This window comes from Aquarana catesbeiana, linkage group LG01, assembly GCF_042186555.1.
Source record: "Aquarana catesbeiana isolate 2022-GZ linkage group LG01, ASM4218655v1, whole genome shotgun sequence".
Taxonomy (NCBI): Eukaryota; Metazoa; Chordata; class Amphibia; order Anura; family Ranidae; genus Aquarana; species Aquarana catesbeiana.
In genome coordinates, this window is record NC_133324.1 from 591,014,659 (window position 1) to 591,040,748 (window position 26,090).

Below are 26,090 nucleotides of genomic sequence, written 5' to 3' on the forward strand. Positions count from 1 at the left end.
TCAGGAGCCAGAAGGGACGTCAGCCGAGCAAGTCTTCAACAGGAACGCAGGAGAAAGTCTCTGAGATGCGACCAAAGGCGAAGGCAGAGATGAAGTGAGCTGGATGGCTTTAAGTAGCCAGGACTGACGAGCAGATCAACAACAGCTGAGTCACTGTGGAGAGAAAGGAGCTGACAATTAGCTGACAGCTGAGGGCCAGCTCAGAGAAGGAAGGGCTGAGCCCAGCACTGACACAGTGCAGCGCTTATAGAAAACAAAAAAATCAATCAATCAATCAATTCTATTTTAAACTGAATGGGTTGTTTTATAAGGTGATTGTTTACAATTTACAGTTTAACTTTGCAAAGAATATAGAAGCACATGCAAGGAAAGTAAAAATAAAACTGAATTTTTTGATGGCTGATGGAAGTCATCAGAGCTTCACCTCATTCACTATGCTTGGGGCAAATCCCCTTGCAATGTGCATCTTACCTTGCAAAGTGAAGAGCCTGTTTGCTTTTAGTAAATCAAACCTCATCAGTAGGAGTGGTTGCGAAGTTGGTAGCATCCAACACTTCGCAGAGAGCAGAACAGTACAGATACCTGTAGTGCTCTCAACACTCTTCAAAAATAAGTACATTAGTAAGAGGCCTGACATAGAGAAGATGGTGGAATGATGGATGGGGGAGTGCAGTTGGTAGGACTTAACACTTCCCAGAATTGTCAGATTGTTATTTACGTGAAAATGCCCCTCACTATTGAAAGGAGCAAATAAAAATGGATAGGGACTGATCAAGTCTATTTTTTATTATCACAATTTTGAATAAAGACTGAATTAGATGTCAAACTTAGTGACAGAGTTTCTTTAAAGTGTTTGTAAAATTTTGTTTAGCTTTGGCTAGAATAGGTAAGAGTTAAACCCCTATCAAGTTATACTACTGTCTGTGTCCCACTGGGAAAATATGAAATTAGTAGAGAGAGCTGCAACTCCAAAATCCTTTAGAAGACTTTATTTATGACATAACAGTGATTAAAAATCAAGCTAATGCGTTTCGGCACGTGGCCTTGTTCACAGCATATATACATAGCATAGCATATATACATAGCATAGCTCTCTACTAATTTCGTATTGTATCTAGTGGATGGAGGACACTTTGGAACCTGAGCACCCGTGTAAGGATTCCACCAATTTACCCAGGGTGTGTTCCTTTGTCAGAGCACTGCTATTTGCTTCTTGTGCCCACTGGGAAAATATTGCTTCACTTTCTGTTCTGGAAATATGACAGGAAATGAGAGGAAATATCTCCAAAGGCAATGTAATTCACATTTTATAGTGTTGTCATAGGAACTCCAGTTGGAGGATTTTCCCCTCACTTTTGCTCTGGTAACAATAACATTTTGGATTTCCACATCAGTGACAGTGGTCACCAAAACGAGGAGGTAAATGTGCCCAGCAGGGACACAAACAGCATTTAAAACTTTAAAACATTCAACATTAAAAGAGCACAGTAAAATGTAGACAGGAAAATGGTTTGCAACCCATGGTAGGAGTAAAACACAGACCCCGTCAAGTAAGATACAGAATCCCATTTAATTTTTTATTGCAGCCATTTTCACTTCAACTTCAATTTATACCTAAAGATACTATGGAAGTCTGTGTCTCCCTGGCCCACTTTTACAATTTGAATGCTGTTAATTAAATATCTTCCTGACCAGACAGTTTTTTATACCTCATATACTGCAAAAAATGTATTTCTCACATTAAGAATAGTAATTTCTTATGGATTTATTATTTAAAGGCTTAGTTCACCTTTACTGACTTTTTCCAAGAACATCCCCAAGCTTTAAAGCATCCTCAGTTAATTAACATGCAGTGCTCTATTTTGTAAAATAATGCTTACTTTTTCAGCTGCTCATTCTATTGCTTTCCCCCTCCATCCTGCAGATGGCAGGAGGTGCCTAGCATTGGATGCACGATGTCATGGTTAAAAGAGAAGTATGGGTTAAATTTTGTTTCCTCCATCATACTTACCTTGGTGGGTGCAGCATCGGTCCGATGCTGCATCTGCCCCCTGGAGGCGCCTCTACACTGAGAACCGGGTGATCAGACATCGCTGATCTCTCGGTTCTGACAGTTCCCCAAGCAGAGAGCTGTAGACTGTCAGTCACAGCTCTCTGCTCTTCTCCCTCCACGCTCTTTGGAGCGGAGGGGCAGGGAGCTGCCTGCTCAGGCTCTCCGCGGCTCACTGAGAGGCTGAGACGGGTGTCAGTTCAGTCACCTGGTGGATCCAGACTCCCATTGTTGGGATGATCCGGTGCCTGGACTGATATCCGTGACGTCAGCAGAGTGCAGACTTCAATCTGTGCTCTGCTGAAGACGAGTCACAGGAGTGCAAAACAAATTGCACTCCTGTGATCCATAGGAGAAGTACAGCCAAACAAGCTTTGGCTGGACTTCTCCACTTGGCTTCATTCCCTACCCATGCATACACAGTCTGCTCTCTTTTACACTCCAGAATGCTGAGCTGTGAGAGAGCACAGACTGCACGTATGTGGGTAGGAAAGAAAGTCAAGTGCTCATTCTTGAGTTTCTGGGGACTTGTACCCAATGCTCGGGATGTCCTGCCATCTGCAGGATGGAGAGGGGAGGCAATGAAATGATTAGATAAAAAAATAAGCTTTCTTTTGCTAAATGGAGCACTGCATGTTAATGAACTGAGGACACTGTAATGCTTGGGGATGTTTTTGGCAAAATCAGTAAAGGTGTGCTAAACCTTTAAACTACAAAGAAAAGTTATAAGATCATTTATAACTAAAGAGACTGTGGAAGTATGTATTCCCTGGGGCCACATATCATTGTGATCAGACAGTTTTGTGTAACTTATATACAATTAAATAACAAGTGTGTATTAAATTGATTTATCGATTTAAGCTAACAAGACAAAGGAAAAGTAACAGACCAGAAGACAAGAAGCAGTGTGCTCCTTCTTGAGATTTTGCCAGTTTTGTCCCTTGCACAAATTAGGTCTGGCTAGTTAATTTCTTAGTAATGCTTCCCTTTATTTAGCTGAGACCTGGTTTTTTTATCGCTTAACTGAAAAACGGCTAACATCAAATGCATTTTTTCTCTCCTCCGTAGGAAAAAGAGTTTTCTATCCAGTCCTTTTCAGTCAGTACAACCCAGCTATAATTTATGGGCATCATGATGCAATTCCCCCCATTGACCAGCAGCTGGTAAGTGATTTGTAGGCAACCTCAGGTCATCAGTGTAGTCTGTACATTCTTGCTCTTGACTTGTCTAATGTGCCAGTGTTGGCCAAGTCAAACAACAAGGCGTTTGTAAATTATGTGCTGAGCACTGGTATTTATGAAAGTCATAACATCTTTTCCAGAAAGTAGCAGAGAGTGACTTTAGTTTGGACTGTGGTCCAGAAGCAACACCATCCACCCTTTGCGATGACTGATATCCTACCAGTGAAATTGCCCACATTATTTTTAGCTATGAACATCAAGGTTATTTTATTGCAGTAGACATAGCAGCATATTATCCTGTTTGGGCTTCACTAATGATGCAAATGCATAAACAAAGAAGGTTTTCTTAGACCTCTCCCTATGTACAGTGCATGAATACCCATTGCTCTCATAAATCAACTGCAGGACAAGAAAGACTGAATGCTTTTCAATCTTAAAACAGTAGCACTGTCAAAGTATAACATTATCTGTATTCATTTTCTGAACTGCCAGCAATGAAATACAAATTATATCATTATAAAACTGGGAAATCTACTTTCTATGAAGGTATACCAGTGCCTCATTGGCCATTGCCCTGGCTAAAGTAGGAAAAATGATTTTGGAAGAACGGGTACATCTCTTTAACATTTGCAATGATTTGGGATTTGAGGACTTCAGTAGAAGGTATATTTAAATGGATAACTATAAGGACCTTTAAGGTATCATTATGTTGACCAGTTTCAAACAGTATTAGAAAAACAATTTAAGGTTCGTGTCTTTTTACCATTTGGCAAAACTTTATTAATTGTTTGTCTGGGTATACCTAGGTGAAGTTGCTGCATTGTTTTTCCATGACCAAGTGATAATGAAAAAATGCTGTTGTGTAATGCTATAGCAATAGTTCATTGTAAGTAATTAGATTGTAATATTTATAGTGTGGTGCAAGTGGAAGAAAGTCTCTATTTACAAGGTAACTTTAAACTTGACAGTGGAAATGATTTTTAGGTTTCCTTTTTAGGGCTTTCTATGGGAGATGTAAAATCTTTGTTTCATAATGTTTTTGTTAGATATTTCAGAGATACAAGTATATGACAACCCCTGGTATTGTAAGGCTTAAAGAAGCAGGCAAACAATAACTCAAGTCAACACAAAATATCTTTGAACTAGTTACAAGTTACTTAGACAGGTAACTTACAGTAATTGTTAACGACACACTCAGATGGCATATATGAAAGTTAACATTATGTGGAGAGAAACTTAAAAAAGAAAATAGGAATAGGGATACATCCATAATCTGAAAGTAATGCCCCGTACACATGGTCGGACATTGATCGGACATTCCGACAACAAAATCCATGGATTTTTTCCAACGGATGTTGGCTCAAACTTGTCTTGCATACACATGGTCACACAAAGTTGTCGCAAAATCCGATCGTTCTGAACGCGGTGGTGTAAAAAACCCGTTTGTCAGTACTATAAACGAGGCAGTAGCCAATAGCTTTCGTTTCTTAATTTATTCTGAGCATGCGTGGCACTTTGTGCGTGAGCTTGTGTACACACGATCGGAATTTCTGACAACGGATTTTGTTGTCGGAAAATTTTATAGCCATCTCTCAAACTTTGTGTGTCGGAAATTCCTATGGAAAATGTGTGATGGAGCTTACACACGGTCGGAATTTCCAACAACAAGGTCCTATCACACATTTTCCATCGGAAAATCCTATCATGTGTACAGGGCAATAGACTGTAAACCTGTCCAGAATTTCAGTGCATTGGGGAATAGGTGTCTGCCCAGGGAGATGTCAGCTGAGAAAAGAGAAGGTGGGCGGTGTTAGGTCCAGAAGATGGTAAATCTTAAATGGTGAAAAAAAGGCAGTGCCAGACATCGCAGTCGGGAGAGATGAAAGGGAAGGATGGTGAATAGAGGGACGAGAGAGAAGAAGGAGAAAAAAAATAAAAGTAAATGAGGGGGTGGTATGCGCAGCATGCACATGTAAAGCTGGACTGGGTTTAACATCAACAATCATTATCTAACAAAGTCAGGAGTCAAAAGAACAGGCGTCATCGGACCTGGTATTGAAGAGATATCTGAGGTTAACAAAGCGAGAGCCACCTAGTCAGACATGGTAAGTCACCCTTTTCTGTGGCTGGCGCTACATTGCTTATGCTCGCTTTATTAACCTTAGCTATCTCTTCAATACCAGGTCCGATGACGCCCGTTCTTTTGACTCCTGACTTTCCCACAAGCACCTAACCCGATTTTCTTTCCCACTTTCCCACTCCTCAGAGCAGGTGTCTTTTTTGACAATAAGCAATGTAGCGCCGGCCACAGAAAAGGGTGACTTACCATGTCTGACTAGGTGGCTCTGCAAGCAATTCAAGGGAGCATATCTAGAGGTATTTGAGAAAAGGACTGTTCTAGTGTAATCCAGTCTTTAGTTGTAGAGCATATGTGCCAGTTTATACGCCTAACTGACAGGCTTTAAAGTAACGTTTCATGTTGGGAAGTTCTATACCCCCTTTTCAATTGTGAAGAGAAAGGCGTGACACACTTACTTTCTGGGTTCTGGTTTTCCACAAGAAGGAATTGAAAGCTTTGCATAATACAACAAAGAATGCATTCGTTATGTAAATAGGAACTGCTTGCAGTATGTATAAGAACCCAGGCAGTACATTCATCTTTATTATTGCTCTTTTCTCAAACCATGAGAAGTGTGGCTTGTCCCATTGTTTCATGTCTTGCTGTAATGTTTAAATAAGTAAGGTTAAATAGTTATAAGCATATAAGTCATTGAGGATAGAAGGGAGTTGTATACCCAAATAAGCAATCACATCAAGTTTCCAAGTAAACGGAAAGTTGTTTTGCCACTGTAGCATCAACTCCTGAGATAGGGTAATATGAAGAGAGTGGTATTTTGCGTTTGAAAGTATGCCAAATGTCTTAATTTCTTAGGGGAGATTAGGAAGAGTGATGAGAGGTTTGGTGAGGAATAGGAATATATCGTCGGCATAAGTGGCTGTTTTGCATTCCTGTCCAGAGATTTCCATTCCTTTGATGTTGCTATTTGCACAAATGCAGCGAAGCAATGATTCTAATATAAGGACAAACAGGATTGGGGAAAGGGGTAGCCCTGCCTGGTACCATTACTAATGGAGAAGGCCTTTGACAGGTGGCCATTGACCTATACTCTGACCTGTTGAGTTGTATACTGAGCTAGTGTTCTTCAACTCACATTTGCACCCAGGCCAAAAAAGGTGAGAACCGCCACCATAAAGTCCCAAGCCACTCTGTCAAACACCTTCTCAGAGTCTATAGACAGGAAGAAGCCTTGTTTAGCATTGCAGGATAGTCAGTAATGAGCATTCCAAGGACTTAATTGCATTAACGCGAGCTTCCCTGCCAGAGACAAAGCCCACTTGATGCAATGAAACCAGGGAGGGCAGTAAAGGAAGCAATCAGTTTTATGAAATGTTTGCATATAATTTTAAGTCTACATTGAGTCATATGGGTCTGTAATTTGTTAATGGGGATGGGTCATTTTTTTGTGGATAGTCGTAATATGGGCTTCTAAAAGTTGAGGCAATGGGAGTTGTTAAGAGACCTAAAATTTTATTGCCTTTATGTAATTTTCTTTTTACTGTTTTTTTTATTTTGGATAATTTTTCCATTGGATGAACTTAAAGGGATTGTAAACCCTCAAGGTTTTTCACCTTAATGCATTCTATGCATTAAGATGAAAAACCTTCTGTAGTGCAGCAGCCCCCCAGAGCCCCCCTTTTACTTACCTGAATCCCATCTTTCCAGCAACAAGAACAAGCCCAGCAGCTTCAGCCGCTGTCTTAGGTCCTCATTAGACAGATTGATAGCAGCGGGAGCCATTGGCTCCCGCTGCTGTCAATCAAGTCCACTGACACGGGAGCCGGGGGTGGGTCTGAGTCCTGCTGTCTGTGTCAATCGACACAGCAACAGGACTCGGGAGCACACCTGCACGAGTGCCCCCTTGGAAAGTGGGTCCTCAAGGTGGCACTTGATGCAGGGAGGAGCGCTGCAGGGTGACCCCAGAAGAGAAGGATCTGGCCCACTCTGTGCAAAACCCTTGCACAGAGGAGGTAAGTATACCATGTTTGTTATTTAAAAAAAAAAAAAGAAGCTTTACAACCGCTTTAAGGTGGCCCAGCTTTTGCTGCGCTTTGTGTCACTGGCAGAGAGATCTCTCCCACCTCATTCCTACTGTGAGCTGAATTTTCTAGTTCTCTTTTTTTTTACAGTCCATTCACCCTAAATTTCTATGGAGAATCCAGTGGGCAGCTGGTTCCCTTGTCATAATCTGGTCCAAAATACTGTCAAGTTACTGTCAGTGGCATAGTACTAAGTTATTCTTAGTTCCAGTAGTCACTATTGAGGTATATTAGGTACCTACCATATTACAGACATCATGAAGAAAACGGTGCCATACATTGCTTTGCTCAACTAAATTAAGCAACATTATTGCAATCCAGAATGATGTATAAAGTGCTATTGAATGATATATAAATCCAAGTTGAGTACCGATTAATTCTTAATGACAATCATTCTTTGCAAGAATTCATGTTCTATAGCTGCCTAACAGAGTAACCTTTTAATGATGCCTAGTTTCCCAGGCCAAATTTACCAGTGTCAGCATGTGTTGGTTAACGTAACAATAACTTTTTGACAAATTTGCATACCTAAATCATTTTTATACATATTTTTCAAGATATAATTTTTTTATTTATTTGGTAAACCATTTTATTATAAAATATACTGTCCTGATTCTATTATAGGCTAACTAAGGTGCTAAAGTGATAATTTTTTTTTTTTTTACATTTTTCTATTTTTTATTTTTTTATTTTATTTTATGTATTTTTATTTTAATAATGAAACTGCATTTAACAAATAAACTATCAAAAATGAGGCATTGCAGATTGCAGATTTAGACTGCAGCCTCAATATGACAGTGTTAATCTACAGGGTGAATGCTTTCATCCTTGTCAATGGAGCCTCCAGCCTGCATGTATTCAATATGTCAGAGCTGATGTCGTAATCACTTAATAGGGAACCTTTCTAACTGGTTCACAGTTGGGAATCTTGGTTGTTATTAACAGTCTGGATTGAGAACCAGCAGCCATGAAAAGTGTTGGCTGCTGGTTCTCAGTGGGAAGAATATAAACTAGTTTATCCTCAGCATAGCATAGGACAAAGTTCAAGGTAACGGTATTATTATTTTTTTTTTTGTGGGGGGGGGGGCACCAAACACATTAGTTATGTGTATTGTTGTGTATCTGCTTCTGATAAAAAAAATCTTCCTGCGCTTGCTCCTTCACAGCCACTGGATGCTGCCCTAAGTGACTGTCTTCTGGTGCTGTCGAGTTTAACAGAAGTTACTGTTACTGCCAATAGTTACACCAGTTGCCTGCCTCTTGCTGCCCTCTCCACCATTCATAGAATTCCTCTTACTGCTGTCATAAAATGTATTGAATTGTGTGAATGGAGGAGTTAAAGTGCTTGTAAACCCTTACAATCCACTTTTTGCTACAGGTAAGCCTATAATAAGGCTTACCTGTAGCTACCCCGGATATCTCCTAAACCTGCACGGTTTAGGAGATATCCTCTGTATCTGCATGTGCCAACATCATCGGCACATGCACACTGAAGCAATCGCACATACGTGCCGTTTGCTTCAGTGAGTGTGCCGTTACTGGCGGCTCCCGTGCGCATGCGCGGAGAGTGACATCATCGCGGCTCCGGCCAATCACAGCGCCGCAGCCGCGATACCTGGAAGTAACTCCGTGGAGAAATGTCCCCGGCCAGTGCTGTGTATGGGCACCTCAGTGAGGGCTTCGATCTCTGGTGAGTATTAAATAATGAGCTAGTATGCTATGCATACTAGCTCATTATGCCTTTGTCTTGCAGGTCTTTTTTTTTTATGTGGGTTTACAACCACTTTAAATTACAGCATCTGCCCATTCACAGAAAGCAATGCATAGTATGATAATAGTAAGACCAGTTTTATGAAGGAGAAGGCAGAAGGGGGTGGGTGGCTGGCGCAACTATTGTGAGTAGCAGCAGTTTCTGTTAAAGGAGAAGAAGGGCCAAAGCTCCTGTGTTCCATTTTCAGCTGGCAACGGGCTGCTGTTGGATGACGTCACACAGACAGACATTCCAGGCTCTGGAGAGATTCCAACTTTAATGTCGAGATCCACCCAGGTGCATGAACTGGCAGCTGACTCAACCTCTCAGTGAGAGCCTGAGCAAGCTGCTCCTTGCGACAAAAGACCTCTTTTCATTGGTTTTCATTGAGCTGGCGGGGGGACAGATACAGCATTGTACTGATGCTGCATCCACTTAGGTGAGTATAAGTGTTATTTTGGTTTTTTTTTAAAGCCCGCACTTCTCTTTTAACAATCATAGTACCGGAAGACAGCTCCTCACATTTTTTTCAGAAGCAGCCACCTGCAGGTAATGTTATACACACCAATACAAATGACTAGAAAAAAACAAAACTTCAGTTATAATATACAGATTGCAGGCGGGAAGAGATAAAACATGTTGCTAATATCTAAATGCTCCAAATTTAAAAGAATAATATTTTGTTGCCCCAATGTGATCTTTCGTGATTGGACCATTGAAGGGAACACAGCTTTTTCTAATCCCGGCACATACTTTGCTAAGTTTACAGTCGCAAATCCTTTAGTAAATCAACCCTAATGTGTCTGGCATTGTATGAGGTACAGAGCAAAAATATTGAATGCATAATGGGCCAATCCAGTAAATGATGTAACACTAATTATTTAATGTGAATTGAGTGTTTAAGGTTAGAAAGACTAAATGTATTTCCAGGAGCTAATGGATATGCCGTCTTTTCATTCGTGCACGCTATATTTTACACTGATTCAGATAGCTTCATGGGCAGCATTCCAGGTCATTCAGATTAATATTTGAAAGAGCTAGTCTCATATCCTTCAAAGTTCCTCTACCAGAATAATTCAGCGATGTGATTGTCATTTTTAAACATAGCTTCATAAATATGATGGTGTTAATAACCATACACCATATACTATATATAATTTGCATTTAGCAGCGTTTCAGATTTAAGGCTGTTTTCAAGACAAGCAGCTGGATGCAAAGTTGAAATCTGTGTAGTATTCGAGAATTGTTTACTTGCCAAAGGTTTTGCTATGTTGCACAACTGGTACCCCTTGCATATTTTCAGTCTTTGTACTGTTATGCCTGGTGTATGAGGGAAGGTTTAAGTGTATATTTATGAAGCAGTAAAAGTGGAATTCACTGAAGATACATTTTCCTAGTGCATCTGCTTTAAATTACAGTGATTGCTTCACCTGCAGAGAATGTTTGGTGAATGTTACACTTCACTGCTTTATAAATATGCACCTTGTTTTTGGAAAATGTTTTCTTATTGTATTTTGTTCAAAACTTTAAAAAAAACTTTGTTTTATTCTTTTTAATAGAAAATATTACATATGAATGCTCCATGTTTATTTTTCTCAGCCACAGCATAGTGCTTTAGGTTCTTTTATGCTTGTTTATCAGGCTAATTGTAGCTGGCTTGCTGGAAAAAGTCTGTTGTTTACAGAACCCAGTATCAAAAGCTCAAATTACAAACACACAGCTGAATAAGTGAGAGGAGTGACTCAGACTTTCAATTAAAGTGATTGTAAAGTCTCGTTTTTTTAGTTAAAAAAACAAACATGTCATACTTACCTGCCCTGTGCAGTGGTTTTGCGCAGAGAAGCCTGGATCCTCCTCTTCTCTGGTCCCCCTTCGGCTCTCCTTGCCCCTCCTTCCTGTTGAGTGTCCCCACAGCAGTCAGCTTGCTATGGGGGCACCCGACCCGAGCCACAGTTCCCTGTGTCCATCAGACACAGAGCCACGGCCTTTCTCTCCTCATTGGCTGACTGACTTTGATCGACAGCAGCGGGAGCCAATGGCACCAAGCTGCTGTCTCAGCCAGTGAGGAGGGGGGGTCCCAGGCAGCCGAGACAATCCTGCAACTTCGCTGGATCTAGAGTCACCTCAGGTAAGTATTAGGGGGGCTGCTGCACAGAGAAGGCTTTTTATCTTAATGCAGAGAATGCCTTTACAATCACTTAAGGAGATACAGTCTGAAAGTAAACAGCTCTCTCTGTAGCAAGCTGTTATGCATTTTGACATCAATATCACAGGTGCGCCTTGTATTAAAAATGTATTTTTACAGAGGAAATTTGTTCTGGAAAAAATTAAAGTCAGCAGCTACCAACACTGTAGCTGCTGACTTTGAATAAACAGACACTTACCAGTCCAGGGATCCAACTCTGTCCTCACCCAGATCGTTTTTTTTTTTTTGCTTTTCGGATCCCCGTCATCTTGAATGTGGGAAACTGACTCCCCATATGTGTTAGTAGCACTGCACTTTCTCATTAGACATGCCACCTCCTGGGATCTGTGACTTGTCCTAGGAGGTTGCAGGCAGGTATGGCAGGGGGGCAATTTGCACTCAGATCTCCTAGGCGAACTGAGCAGAAATAGAGCAGGTACCTTCCAAAAATAGGTGCCCGTTTCAAGAATAAGGTAACAACTTTATATTCTTGTAAAGATAAAGCGTTAGTTTATTTAAAACCTAATAAAAGAAAAAATATCCAAAACCATTACAGTTTTCTTAAACATACCTTTACACACAAGTAATGGTCCAATCTATCCATGTCAACAGTGTCCATATTGTCCATTCTTTCTTCCCAAAATATTATTTGAACACTTTTAGAGAATTCCAAGTGATATTAACTACACCCATCTGAACTCCGTTTTTGTAATGCTTTTGCATTAAAGTGCAAGAAAAGCTCAAGATAAATGCATCCCTTTAAATTCTATGTATGTCTTTACACTGGTCCGTTGCGCGTCCGTGGCAGTGTAACGCACCTCTCCATTGAAATGCATTGAAAACGCATCAAAAACGCACTCGTGCTGATGAGGATTTTGAGTCACGTAACCTATAAAAATTGCGGCAAAATCTATCGGCAAAACCCTGATAACCCTATTTTCGGGCGATAATTTTCAGCGGTGCATATCGGTGCATCCTTAATAGAAATAGGGGGAATAATATTTTTCAACACACCGACGGCGTGCTATGCAGTGCATGAAGAATATTACCAACTGTCACTTTTAAACTCCTCTGGGAACAAAACTTTAATTCAAATATATTCCTCAAAAGCCACAAATGATATCTACTTTGTGCTCACCTAATGCATTTGAAAACCCAGTTATTACCTTGTGAAAGTAGTGGTGATATTATCACTGTGCTGCACATAGCCTGTGCAGAAAGCAGAGCCATGGGAGGGGTTTAGCAGGCCCCACCCACTACAGGCTGCCTGCTGAAAACTACAGAAGGAGACAGATATAAGACCAGTCACCCTGAACAAGAATTGAGAGCAGCAGTTACTGATCTTGATTACAGGAAGCTCTTGTTTAAAAGAAAAGATTACTGTATAAGCCCTTGTTCACACTGCTGCGGCTTCAGAGTTGTGCAATTTGAATCCGACACCACTGCGTGACTTTATCGCGGCTTGCATAAGAATTCTTTAATGTAAAAGTGAGAAAACCTCACGCTATGGTATACCAAAATGTGCTTAATAGTGACATTTAAAAAATTAAGCTGCTCCCTCAAAGTGCACGAGTGCTGTCTTTGTATTATGTGGGGTGTGTAGTAGTAGGGGGAGCTGTATGTGTTCAATTATAACAATCCTTAGACATACACAGTTTAAAGTGCATAGTCCTAATTATTAATATGATATACAATTCATAAATCCTGGCAACCCAGTGTTGAAATTAATTAATGACAGTGATTCAAATTATTGCGTCAAAAATAAAGTCCATAAATCTTTTTTGGTGCAACTTCAATTCTTTAAACCAGCACCAGTAGCAAACTTCATGTAGCTCACCCGGGGGATGTGAGTGAATTGCCTACTCACCAGACCACCATGACCTCTTTAGCTAAAAAAAAGTCAGGTTAAGCTGTTAGCATGGATCAACAGTCCTGCTGGTGTACCAAAGGAGATGTGATTGGGAACCTTGTCGTTTCTCCACCGAGATAGCAATCTAAAAAAATAGATAAAAACGGGACCATAGTGTAACACCGTTTATTTAAAAAATATATAAAAACATAAGCCAAATGGCTGCTTACATTGGTAGGTGCATTAACCTGGCACTGAGGAATATAAACATGAATCTCCAGACAGATGGACGTTGCAGCCGTCCCTCTTTGGATGCTTCCGGATGACGTAAGACGAAACGTACGCCGAGGCGCATCCCAGTCACTTCCGGACACTTCCAGTTTCCTCTCACCACAGTGGTGGAACGCATGCCGATCAACAACAGCGCAAGCTGAAGCTTCCCTCCAACCACTTTGCCTATTATTTTATATATACTGTTATTCTGTACTTGCCAAATATGCTGCAGAAATCTCCCTCCACTGAGTCTGGCTGCAATTATTTTAACTGTGCGCAGCTGAAGCGGCTGCCTGTTCACTTCCTGGATTTACACAGACACACAGAGGCACACCTCCAGCTCTGCAGCTCTCATTGGCCCTCTTATAACTCATCCCCCATCCCTTCCTGGCACACTCTCACAAGAGAGAGTGAGAGAGAGAGAGAGAGAGAGAGAGAGAGAGAGAGAGAGATAGAGCTGTGCATGATGTCATAAGCCTAGGCTTTTTACCAGACAAGAAACTACAAGGAAGTGGGCTGTATAAGGTATTTACTGGCAGTAAAAAAATAGTTTTACTATCCAAAATAAAAACAAGGGCAGAAGATTGAATAGATAGAAAGATGAAAAAATGACTGAAGTTCCACTTTAAATAACAACTGGCAGAAAACATAGTTTACTTCCTCCCATAATGTATATCATGAAGTCCAGATGTTACCAAAAGTGCCAACTTCAAAAAGTACAAGCGTTCCATCAACTCTGCATTCATTAGGCACATTTCCTACTAATAATACCCAAGGGAAACATTACTTCTTCAGCAAGCATCAACAACACAGTACTTTGTGAATGTGTTTAATAGTAATTGCTGAGCACAATATTGACATCATCATGTAGAGGAGTTCAGGAGATAGTGTAGGGGTTTGTCATCTCTGCCACATATTTTACCAGTATTTTACCAGTGTGGAGTGTAATTACAGCATAACCATTTAAAACATCTTTTAAACATCCATACCGTATCCATACCGCATAGAATGCATTAAAATGCAGTAAAAATCCTTCTGCCTTTAGAACCACTTTAAGTTTGAAGAAAAAATTCAACTGTAGCTTTAGGCTCGGTTCACACTGGGGCGACTTGGGATCCGACTTGTACGCCCTCAAGTCGCCCCAAGTCGCCCCAAGTCGCTTTGCATTTAGATTACAATTGTAGTGAATTGAACCGTCTTAACTGACACTACTGAAGTCGCTCCGACTTCAAAAAAGGTTCCTGTACTACTTCTATCCGACTTGTAGGCGACTTGTACCCATTCAACTCAATGTAAGTCGCCTGCAAGTCGGATCTCTCAAGCGACTTTGCAGAGAAAACCCCTCCCTCCCCCCTCCCTCCCAGAGAGGTGATTGGCCACAGGCGAAGTCGCCTGTCATGGAGGCGACTTCAAGTCGCCTCGTAATTTGCCGAAGTCGCGCTGAAGTCGCGCTAAAGTCGCGCTGAAGCCGCGTTGAAGTCGCGGTACAAAGTCGCGCTAAAGTCGTGTTGCCCATGTGTGAACCGACCCTTAGGCTTTGCTTACCTCCAGTAGTCCATAGCCTGTACCCTGGTGGTCAATAACGTCTCTGGCAATGGACTATTAAATAACTAGGACAGAGATTAGTTCTAGCAGGGGTAGGGCTTAGTGCTGTGTGCAGAATTTGATGTCTTGTGTACGGTTCAGGCGCAAGTTCTAGCCCCCACCCTATTTCTAATGCACAAAAATGTACCTGGAGACTAACATAAGTACTTACCAACACATAAAGGGTCTGTGTTTAACGGTTATTTGTTTAGACATTTTGTTGGACCTGACAGATTTCTTTTAAAGAGACTCAGTCAAGCATGCCAGAAAAAGAGTCAAACTCCATTTTATATTAAAAAGCAGCCACAAGCTCCTTCATGCAGATAATATGACTGAGTTTGTTCGACCATTCTGATTTGGAAAAAGTGTTAAGGGCTCTCTAGTGTTCATTTAACTGTGCTGAAAGGTAGACTTTAAGCTTAACTATTCTATACATACCGCAGTATATTTAAATGAACAAAAGTCAATATGATGGTTGCTTATAAACAGTTCTTCAGTTTATCCGGTTTCTGTCATCTGGGCACTTAATTACAGGGAGGATATTCACCTTTCTTCTTAAGACATCTTTGTTACTACAGAAATTGATGGTGGACCATAAACTTTTGATTGGCTGGATGTAGGTACATGTAGTTAGACTGAATTAGAATAGTTTTTGCAATGCAATATATTATATAATTAGGAGAGGTAGAATTTAAAACTAAAGTTAAAAAAAAAAAACCTTACAGCTTTAGTCACATCAACTACTTGTAATGAAGTATATCCGATACTGTGCAGGCAGCTGGATGCTGGCGAAATCTTCACTGCAGGATGCCTGTCTTCTTCCTGTCCCTGAACTGTTTAACAGCTTTGGGTCTTCAAACAGAACAGCAGTACAGGCAGTAAAAGTTATTTTATAGATTGTGTCACATGTGGGTGAGTTTGACCAGTAACGGGATTCTCTTCCTCATTCACAGATTCAAGGGAATTCAAAACGACCCTAACAACAGTTTTCTGATGGTAGTTCTTTTAAGAACCTCCTATGCCTAACTCAGGTAAACATTGGCACCAGTGTTGGTAACATTACCGTCACGTAAATTCAGGTAGTTCTTACTGCTGCCACTTTAAGAATCTATCGCTATGGCAGCAACAACTTCTTACAGAATTACTGCCAGTTAGAGAACTGGTGGCAATTAAGACCAACTCTCATCTGGCATACAAAGGTACACCAGTACTCAGAATGGGCAGTATCTGTGCTGGGAATCTGTTATGTATGGTACAGCTTCCCCCACTGTGCTGTTTTCCCGACCCCATTTAGCTGAGATTGCCCAGCTGAAAGTTAAATGTAAGCAAAAAGGCCAGTGATACAGCTGATGTCATTACCCAAATTTGGGAAAATATTTGGGGAATGACTTGTCACTGGTCTCTCAGTTCCTCATCAAGCTCCCTACCCCCCCTCGAGTGACTTTTGAGTGACAACACATATCAGTGAGTGAATTTGAAAGCTGCTGTTGGACACAAAATTAGCTATAGATCCACCCACTCCCCATACGCTGTCAATCAACAATGGAGCAGACCTGATTGGGAACTAGTCTCTCAGTTCCCCATCAGGCTCTTTCCACCCTTAGTGTAAAACTCCTCAGCCAAATGCCTGTCTATATGATGAGTGCAGTGGATGGAGACAGACTTCCAGTGCAGACTTGGACCAATTCAAGTACTTGTCCGTGAATTCCCCCAATTGTGTTACAGTCAGTGTATTCTATGAAAGAACTTTTTTTAATAGAGGAGGTCGAAGGAGGGGGCATGTCCCCGTCAGACCATCTGTACTGCTGTCCTGCCTGAAAACCCAAAGCTATTAATCATTGCAGTGCCGAAAGTTCAGAGACTGGAGGAGGACTGCCATCCAGCAGTGAAGAACGTGGGACATACTTCATTACAAGTGTGTGAATGAGTGAGCTCTCTATGGGGTTGATTTACTAAAACTGGAGTGCAAAATTTGGTGCAGCTCTGCATGGTAGCCAATCAGCTTCTAACTTCAGATTGTTCAATTACGCTGATTCTACCAGATTTTGCACTCCCCAGTTGTAGTAAATCAACCCCTATACTCTGCCTGTGTGATATGGCAAAATTGTAGAAGATATGTTTTACAATATCTACCCAGAGACCACAGCAAGTCATCAAGATGATAGATGTCAACATTGCATTGAGGTCCGGGCCATAGCCGAATGACGGCTACAGCGCGGACCTCAATCTCCGGGAAGACGTCATATGACGTCCTCCCCTATGCACGCGCACCGCGCGCACCCTGCAGGGCGCGCGGTGTGCGCGCTGTGATCACCGAGTCACGGAGACTCGGATGATCACAGATCCGAGTAAGGGGCCGGTCCCGGCCCCTTACCATGTGATCAGCTGTCAGCCAATGACAGCTGGTCACATGATGTAAACAAAAGCTCGGCGATCGGTTTCGTTTTCTCCTCACGCTAACAGCGTGAGGAGGAAAAAAAAGCCGATCACCGGTTTATGTCAAAGGGACATCGGTCCCGAAGAGGAAGGAGGCACAGATGCCTCATCTGTGCCTCCAAGTGCCATCTGCCAGTGCCCACAGTGCCCACAAGTGCCACCTATTAAAGCCCACAAGTGCCACCTATCAATGCCCACAAGTGCCACCTATCAATGCCCACAAGTGCCACCTATTAGTGCCACCTAGCAGTGCTGCCATCAATCAGTGCCCAATCAGTGCCCAACACTGCCACCCATCAGTGCCCATAACCGCCACCCATCAGTGCCCATCACTGCCACCTATCGGTGCCCATCAGTGCCACCTCATCAGCGTACATCAACGAAGGAGAAAAATTAACTGTTTGCAAAAATTGATAACAAAATATAAAAAAAAATAATTTTTTTTTTAAATTCTGTCTTTTTCAATTTTTTTAACAAAAAATAAAAACCATAGAGGTGATCAAATACCATCAAAAGAAAGCTCTATTTGTGGGAAAAAAATTATAAAAATTTCATTTGGGTACCGTGTTGTATGACCGCGCAATTGTCATTCAAAGTGCGACAGCGCTGAAAGCTGAAAATTGGTCTGGACAGGAGGGGGGTTTAAGTGCCCAGTAAGCAAGTGGTTAAACTACATTTTGTGATTTGACTCCTGTATGAAGTTATCCTGCACATTAAAAGTTTAATGTATAAGCTGACAAACTAGTGAAACTGCAATATAGTTTTAATATGCATGACAGTACCCTTCTATAACTGTGATTCTATTGTTCTCAGAGCAGTTGTTTAATATCTGAGCTCATTTCTTTGTGTTTGAAATTAAAATGTGCTGTTTAGAAAGAGATTTCTGTATGTACTTCAAGAAGAAGAACATTTATTTTGTTAATTCCTCAAAGCCAGGTTATACAAAACCATCGGAAGCTCACAAAGAACTTTAAAATATATGAATGAAGGCTTACTTGGTTTAAAATCGCTTCTTAATTGCCATTTTAAAGCAAACTCAAAAGAGTGTTTTCTTTTATTTGTTCAGGGGCCACGGAGTGATAAATGGTGTAGATTTTTCTCATGCAGCAAGAAGCAGTAATGTTATACATTTATTGTAAAACCTTATAAAGTCTGCTAGTAACCATTTACATGCCTTTTGGCAACAATTTAGAAGCATAGAAATACTGATATAGGAAACCTTAGTGTTAGTAAGGTCTGGTTCACACCTATGCATTTTTTGGTGCATTTTCAGTTTTGCAGAAACACACTACAGTCCATTTAACATGGTTTCCTTTGAATGTAGTTCACATCTGTGCATTTTATGGAAAGAGTCGGGGTTTTTTTCTGTTTTTTGGTTCCATAGACTTCAATGGTGTAAAGATGTGTATTGAAAAACGCAAAATGCACCTGCAATATGCAAACTGCAACCTGCACAAGTGTGAATCAGACCTAAAGCTTGATTCACACCTATGCATTTTTAGTGCTTTTTGCATTTTGCAGATTTGCACTACAGTCCATTTAACATGGTTTCCTATGCAACACGTTCTGTAGTGCAAATCTGCAAAATGCAAAAAGCACTAAAAATGCATAGGTGTGAATCAGGCCTAAGGCTCGATTCACACCTATGCATGTTGCTTTTGAGCGTTTTTGGAGTTTTTTTTTTCATGCTTGCCACGTTTTTGAGCAGCGTTTTTGCAGCGTTTTTACAGCGTTTTTGGTGCGTTTTTGATGCGTTTTTGCAGTTTTTTTTTTTTTTTTACAATTTTAACCACTTCCCGCCCGGTCAATAGCATATTGACGTTCGGGAAGTGGTTGCGTTATCCTGACTGGGCGTCATATGATGTCCAGCAGGATAACATGCCGGCGCGTGCCCGCGGGAGCGTGCAGCGCGGCGATCAGCAGCGGCGCGTGTCCCTCGGACACAGCGCTTCCCCGATCTAGGTAAACAGCCAATTCTATTGGCTGTTTACCCCGTGATCGGCTGTGTCAAAGTCACAGCCGATCACCTGTCACAATAAACTCCAGTGTATCCAGTGCATCCAGTGTAGTGATCGAGGAAGGCGAGTGTCCCTTGGACACAGCGCTTCCCCGATTGGTAAACAGCCAATGAAATTGGCTGTTTACCAGGTGACCGGCTGTGTCCAATCACAGCCTGTCACAAATGTAAACAAAAAAGTTGCTGTTACTATCTGATCCCTGCTCTCTCCTCACACACCGATCGTGAGAGGAGAGAGCAGGGATCAGTGAGTGAAACAGTGTCTGTTTGATATAACTGTATTGTTCTGTACTGTGCACAACACGGCCCCCCCAATAAAGAGGACCTGTCACACAGCCCAGCCAATCAGCCCATCTGTCAATCAGCCCATCTGTCAATCAGCCCATCTGTCATTCAGCCCATCTGTCAACCAGCCCATCTGTCACAGGCCCACCGCCATCGGTACCGCCACACAGGCTACCAGTACCGCCATCGGTACCGCCACATAGGCTACCAGTACCGCCATCGGTACCACCACCAGTAACGCCACTAGTACCTCCATCAGGCCCACCATCTATACTGCCACACAGGCCGCTACCAGTATCGCCACTAGTGCCGCCATCGGTACCACCACCACCCGTACCACCGTCAGTACCGCCATTGGTGCCACCACCACCCATACCGCCACCTGTACCGCCATCACCACCTGTACCGCCACCACCACCCGTACCGCCATTGGTACCACCACCACCTGTACCGCCATTGGTACCACCACCACCTGTACCGCCACCTGTACCGCCACCACCACCTGTACCGCCATCGGTACCACCACCACCGTACCGCCACCGGTACTGCCACCACCACCTGTACCGCCACCGGTACCACAATCACCACCTGTACCGCCACCACCACCTGTACCGCCATCGGTACCACCACCACCCGTACCGCCACCGGTACCGCCACCACCACCACCACCACCCGTACCTCCATCAGTACCACCACCCATACCGCCATCTGTACCACCACACAGGCCCGCCAATAAGAATTGCCATAATGTCACAAAGGGTTTACACACCTGAGGAGGCATATGAGATTCTTGCCATGTCGGATGATGGGAGCAGCGGGGAGCTCACATCATCTGGTTCGGAATACGAGCCAGTGGAGGATAGTGGATCAGAGTCCGAGTCCGCGGAGGAAACCGTCCCTCCCAAAAGATTGAGATCAGGACCAAGATCAGGACCAAGATCAGGAGATCTGTACACCACCAGCAGCGCAGACCCCAGGAAGAGGAAGAGGAGCCCAGTACAAGCACTGGAATTACCACCAGCAGCGCCAGACCCCAGGAAGAGGAAGAGGAGCCCAGTACAAGCACTGGAATTACCCGCCCAACCCGAAGAACCCAGCCCCAGTCCTACCTTCCCGATGCCCTGGCAAACCCCTTATGGTTGCCTGCCAACTCAGGACCTGCTATCATCCCCCCTTTCACCGCACAGCCAGGTATGCAGCCCGACACTACGAATTTTTCTGAATTTGATTATTTTTCTTTATTTTTCCCCCAAGATTTTCTGCAGAATATGGTGGATCAAACTAATTTATATGCATCCCAATTTATTGCTGCCAACCCCAATTCTTCCTACGCCCACATGTTCCAGTGGCGATGTGTCACACTGGATGAATTTAAAATGTTTTTGGGCCTAACTTTTAATATGGGGCTTACAAAAAAGAATGAAGCCCATGCATATTGGTCCACCCACCCCATCCAACACATGCCCATATATTCCGCTGTCATGTCCAGGACAAGATACGACATGATTATGCGTTTTCTCCACTTCAGTGACAATTCCCAGTGCCCTCCCCGAGATCATCCCAACCATGACAAATTGTTCCAGATACGCCCCCTAATCAATTCCTTTTCCCAGCGATTCAGAGAAGTTTTCATCCCAGACCAAAAAATTTGTGTGGAGACGAGTCCCTCATACATTTCACTGGCCGACTGCACTTCAAGCAGTATATACCAAGCAAGAGATCCAGGTATGGGGTGAAGTTAAATAAATTATGCGATCGAGCCACTGGATATGTCTTCACATTCCGGATCTACGAAGGCAAAGATTCCCAGCTCCAGCCCCATGATTGCCCCACATATATTGGAACCAGTGGAAAAATTGTCTGGGAGCTGGCATACCCCCTATTCGACAAAGGATACCATTTATATGTCGACAACTACTATACCAGCCTGCCCCTTTTTCGTCACCTTTATAATAAAAAAACCCCGGCCTGTGGTACCTTAAAAAAAAAACCGTAAGGGATTCCCACAAAATCTGCTAGCAAAAAAATTAAGAAAGGGAGAATCGGCATTCATGAGGAACGAGGAGGTGTTGGCCATGAAGTGGAGGGACAAGAAAGATGTTCACATGCTCTCTACCATCCACAATGACACCGTGGTGGAGATCCAAAGAAGACGCGGCCCCATTGTAAAGCCCGAATGTGTCCACGACTACAATATGTATATGGGGGGGGTGGATTTAAACGATCAGATGCTACAGCCCTACTTATCAAACAGAAAGTCCCGTTACTGGTACAAGAAAGTTGCCTTTCACCTTTTTCACATGGCCCTTTTTAATTCGTTTGTCTGCTACCAAAAAGCAACTCAAAACCAACAAGTCACCTACCTCAAGTATTTTGAATCGATCGTCACTGCCCTCATTTACCCACAAGGTCCCGCCCCAGGAAGCATTCGCTCGAATGCTGTGAGTAGACTTCACGAGCAACACCTTCCCTATAGCATTCCCCCCACAGAATCTGGAAGAAGACGCCAAAAAAAATGCCGTGTATGCAGCAGAGGAGGAGTAAGAAGAGATTCCAGCTATTATTGTCCCCAATGTCCCTCCCAACATGGCCTGTGCATCGGAGATTGCTTCAGAAATTATCATGCATTCATCCAATATTAGTTCCCTGTATTATTACCAGACTGCCATTTCCCCATTTGCCTGCTACCATGTTAATTAACTGACCCTGGCCTGTTTACCGACGATGTCTTTGCTTGCCGTTTCTGCACGTTTCTGACTTGCATGTGTACCAACCTCAGCCTGTTTACCGACGATGCCTCTGCCTGCCGATTTAAACCACGTTTCTGACTTGCACGTGTACCAACCTCAGCCTGTTTACCGACGATGCCTCTGCCTGCCGATTTAAACCACGTTTCTGACTTCCACGTGTACCGACCTTGGCCTGTTAATCGACCATGTTTTTGCCTGCCACTTGGACTGATCTTTTGGCCATCTAATTTAGTACACAGGGGTCTCACATATGTGAGGGGCTTCAGAATAGCGTTCTGAGTAGAGAAAACCAGTTTTTCGTTTTCTGTGCTCCCAGAACAGGGTCTGGTTGCCCGGAGGCTTCAAAGCGATTTGGGTGGGAGAAGCTCTACCCCTGTCCCCCTGGCCCTAAGCTTGATGGTCCTTTCTGCTGCCTGGACCAATACTTTGGCTGTGCTGACCATATTGCTGCCTGTAAAGACCCATGACATTATGGACCATGTTTCTTCCTGCTGTTTGGACCAATACTTTGGCTGTGTTGACCATATATCTGCCTGCTGCCTCTACTGACTTTGGACAGTATTTCTGCCGGGACACCTCTGCCTGCTACCTGGACCTGTGCTCTGGCTGTGCTTTGGCTGTGCTTTGGCTGTGCTCTGGCTGTGCTCTGGCTGTGCTGACAGTATCTCTGCCTGTATGAACTATGGACAGTATTCCTGCCTGCTGCCTGGATGATTGCTTTTGCTGTCGCTGACCTCATTCCTGCCTGCTGCCTGGACCGATGCTCTCCTCTGTGGACCACTGCACTTCTAAGACAAGGAAAAGGAGGCGCCTCTGGGTGCAGACTGTTAAAACAATTTATTAAAACGAAACAGCAACAGCTGGTAATACACTCACATTTGAGTAGAAAGTATCAGGCATTTAAAATTGTCCCAGGGCAATCCAGGGGATCCGTGGAGTCATCTCTCGGCTGGTGGATGTTAAATAGCTCTGGGCAGTCTAAGAACGCTGGATGTGGACGGCCGAGATACACACCCGGAGACAGGCACCAAAGGGAGGCTTGGTAAGCAGCCGATCCAGACACGGGATGATGACGTCACACGATATGCGACGCGTTTCCTGAGCCGGCACGCCGTGAGTGGTGTGACGGCGGCGCTCCTTTGTCAAGAGCTTGTCACACCACTCACGGCGTGCCGGCTCAGGAAACGCGTCGCATATCGTGTGACGTCATCATCCCGTGTCTGGATCGGCTGCTTACCAAGCCTCCCTTTGGTGCCTGTCTCCGGGTGTGTATCTCGGCCGTCCACATCCAGCGTTCTTAGACTGCCCAGAGCTATTTAACATCCACCAGCCGAGAGATGACTCCACAGATCCCCTGGATTGCCCTGGGACAATTTTAAATGCCTGATACTTTCTACTCAAATGTGAGTGTATTACCAGCTGTTGCTGTTTCGTTTTAATAAATTGTTTTAACAGTCTGCACCCAGAGGCGCCTCCTTTTCCTTGTCTTACAGTGCATTGGGATAATGGCTTTCACTCCCTCCGGAAGGCTGCCCTGAATGTGGACTCTACACATTACCCCTGCCTTTTCCACCTGCGGCTCTTATTACGGACTCACCCTCCACTCATTGCTACTATGAACTGTTAACCCTTTCATCCATTATATACCTTTTATGTGCATCATTGTATTATTGGATTTCGCTGTCCATTGTTGCGCCGAATACTTGTTATATCACTGCACTTCTAAAACCACAGGTAATCTTTTGTTATTTGGTATGTACCTGCTATGTGTTAGAAATATGAAGGGCCTGCAAAAATGTGATCGGTAGTCAGAAAATGATATGTGTAATTAATGCTGCTAGAATGCCTGGAGGTGCTACTTGGATTTTGGGCCTCTGTATGTGGCCAGGCTGTGTAAAAGTCTCAAACATGTGGTATCGCCATACTCAGGAGGAGTAGCAGAATGTATTTTGGGGTGTCATTTTTGCTATGTACATGCTATGTGTTATAAATATCTTATAAATGGACAACTTTGTGTAAAAAAAATGCATTTTCATTTTTTTCCACATTTTCCAAAAACTTCTGGAAAAAAATGAACCGTTCAAAAGACTCATTATGCCTCATTATACGTTGGGGTGTGTGCTTTCCAAAATGGGGTCATTTTGTGGACAATTCAATTGTCCTGGTGCTCCAGTGCCTTCAAAAGTGTAATAGGTGGTTGAGAAAGGATATGTGCAATTTATGCTTGTAGAACGCCTGAAAGTGCTACTTCAGTGTTGGCCCTTTGTATGTGGCCAGGCTGTGTAAAAGTCTCACACATGTGGCATCGCTATACTCAGGAGGAGTAGAGGAATGCATTTTGGGGTGTCATTTTTGCTATGTACATGCTATGTGTTAGAAATATCTTATAAATGGACAACTTTGTGTAAAAAAATGCATTTTCATTTTTTTTTCACTTTTTTCAAAACCTTCTGGAAAAAAATGAACCCTTTAAAAGACTCATTATGCCTCACAGATTATACGTTGGGGTGTGTGCTTTCCAAAATGGGGTCATTTTTTTGGATAATTCCATTGTTCTGGTGCTCCAGGGCCTTCAAAACTGTAATAGGTGGTTGAGAAAGGATATGTGCAATTTATGCTTGTAAAACGCATGAAAGTGCTACTTCAATGTTGGGCCTTTGTATGTGGCCAGGCTGTGTAAAAGCCTCACACATGTGGTATCGCCATACTCAAGAGGAGTAGAGGAATGCATTTTGGGGTGTCATTTTTGCTATGTACATGCTATGTGTTAGAAATATCTTATAAATGGACAACTTTGTGTAAAAAAAATGCATTTTCATTTTTTTTCCACATTTTCCAAAAACTTCTGGAAAAAAATGAACCGTTCAAAAGACTCATTATGCCTCATAGATTATACGTTGGGGTGTGTGCTTTCCAAAATGGGGTCATTTTGTGGACAATTCAATTGTCCTGGCGCTCCAGCGCCTTCAAAAGTGTAATAGGTGGTTGAGAAAGGATATGTGCAATTTATGCTTGTAGAACGCCTGAAAGTGCTACTTCAGTGTTAGCCCTTTGTATGTGGCCAGGCTGTGTAAAAGTCTCACACATGTGGTATCGCTATACTCAGGAGGAGTAGAGGAATGCATTTTGGGGTGTCATTTTTGCTATGTACATGCTATGTGTTAGAAATATGTTATAAATGGACAACTTTGTGTAAAAAAAATGCATTTTCATTTTTTTTTCACTTTTTTCAAAACCTTCTGGAAAAAAATGAAACCTTCAAAATACTCATTATGCCTCACAGATTATACGTTGGGGTGTGTGCTTTCCAAAATGGGGTCATTTTGTGGATAATTCCATTGTTCTGGTGCTCCAGGGCCTTCAAAACTGTAATAGGTGGTTGAGAAAGGATATGTGCAATTTATGCTTGTAAAACGCATGAAAGTGCTACTTCAATGTTGGGCCTTTGTATGTGGCCAGGCTGTGTAAAAGCCTCACACATGTGGTATCGCCATACTCAGGAGGAGTAGAGGAATGCATTTTGGGGTGTCATTTTTGCTATGTACATGCTATGTGTTAGAAATATCTTATAA

At 42.7% G+C, this 26,090-nt stretch overlaps 1 protein-coding gene across 2 annotated transcripts in view; it reads left to right on the forward strand.

The window, feature by feature from the left end:
- The window catches only part of CSGALNACT1 (chondroitin sulfate N-acetylgalactosaminyltransferase 1), a 537,378-nt gene that overhangs the window by 484,226 nt on the left and 27,062 nt on the right, over positions 1 to 26,090 (forward strand). For both annotated transcript variants that reach the window (XM_073598151.1, XM_073598160.1), the window contains one exon: positions 3,119 to 3,213. In XM_073598151.1, coding sequence (XP_073454252.1) covers positions 3,119 to 3,213 — 95 coding nt within the window. The remainder of the gene's footprint in view (positions 1 to 3,118; positions 3,214 to 26,090) is intronic.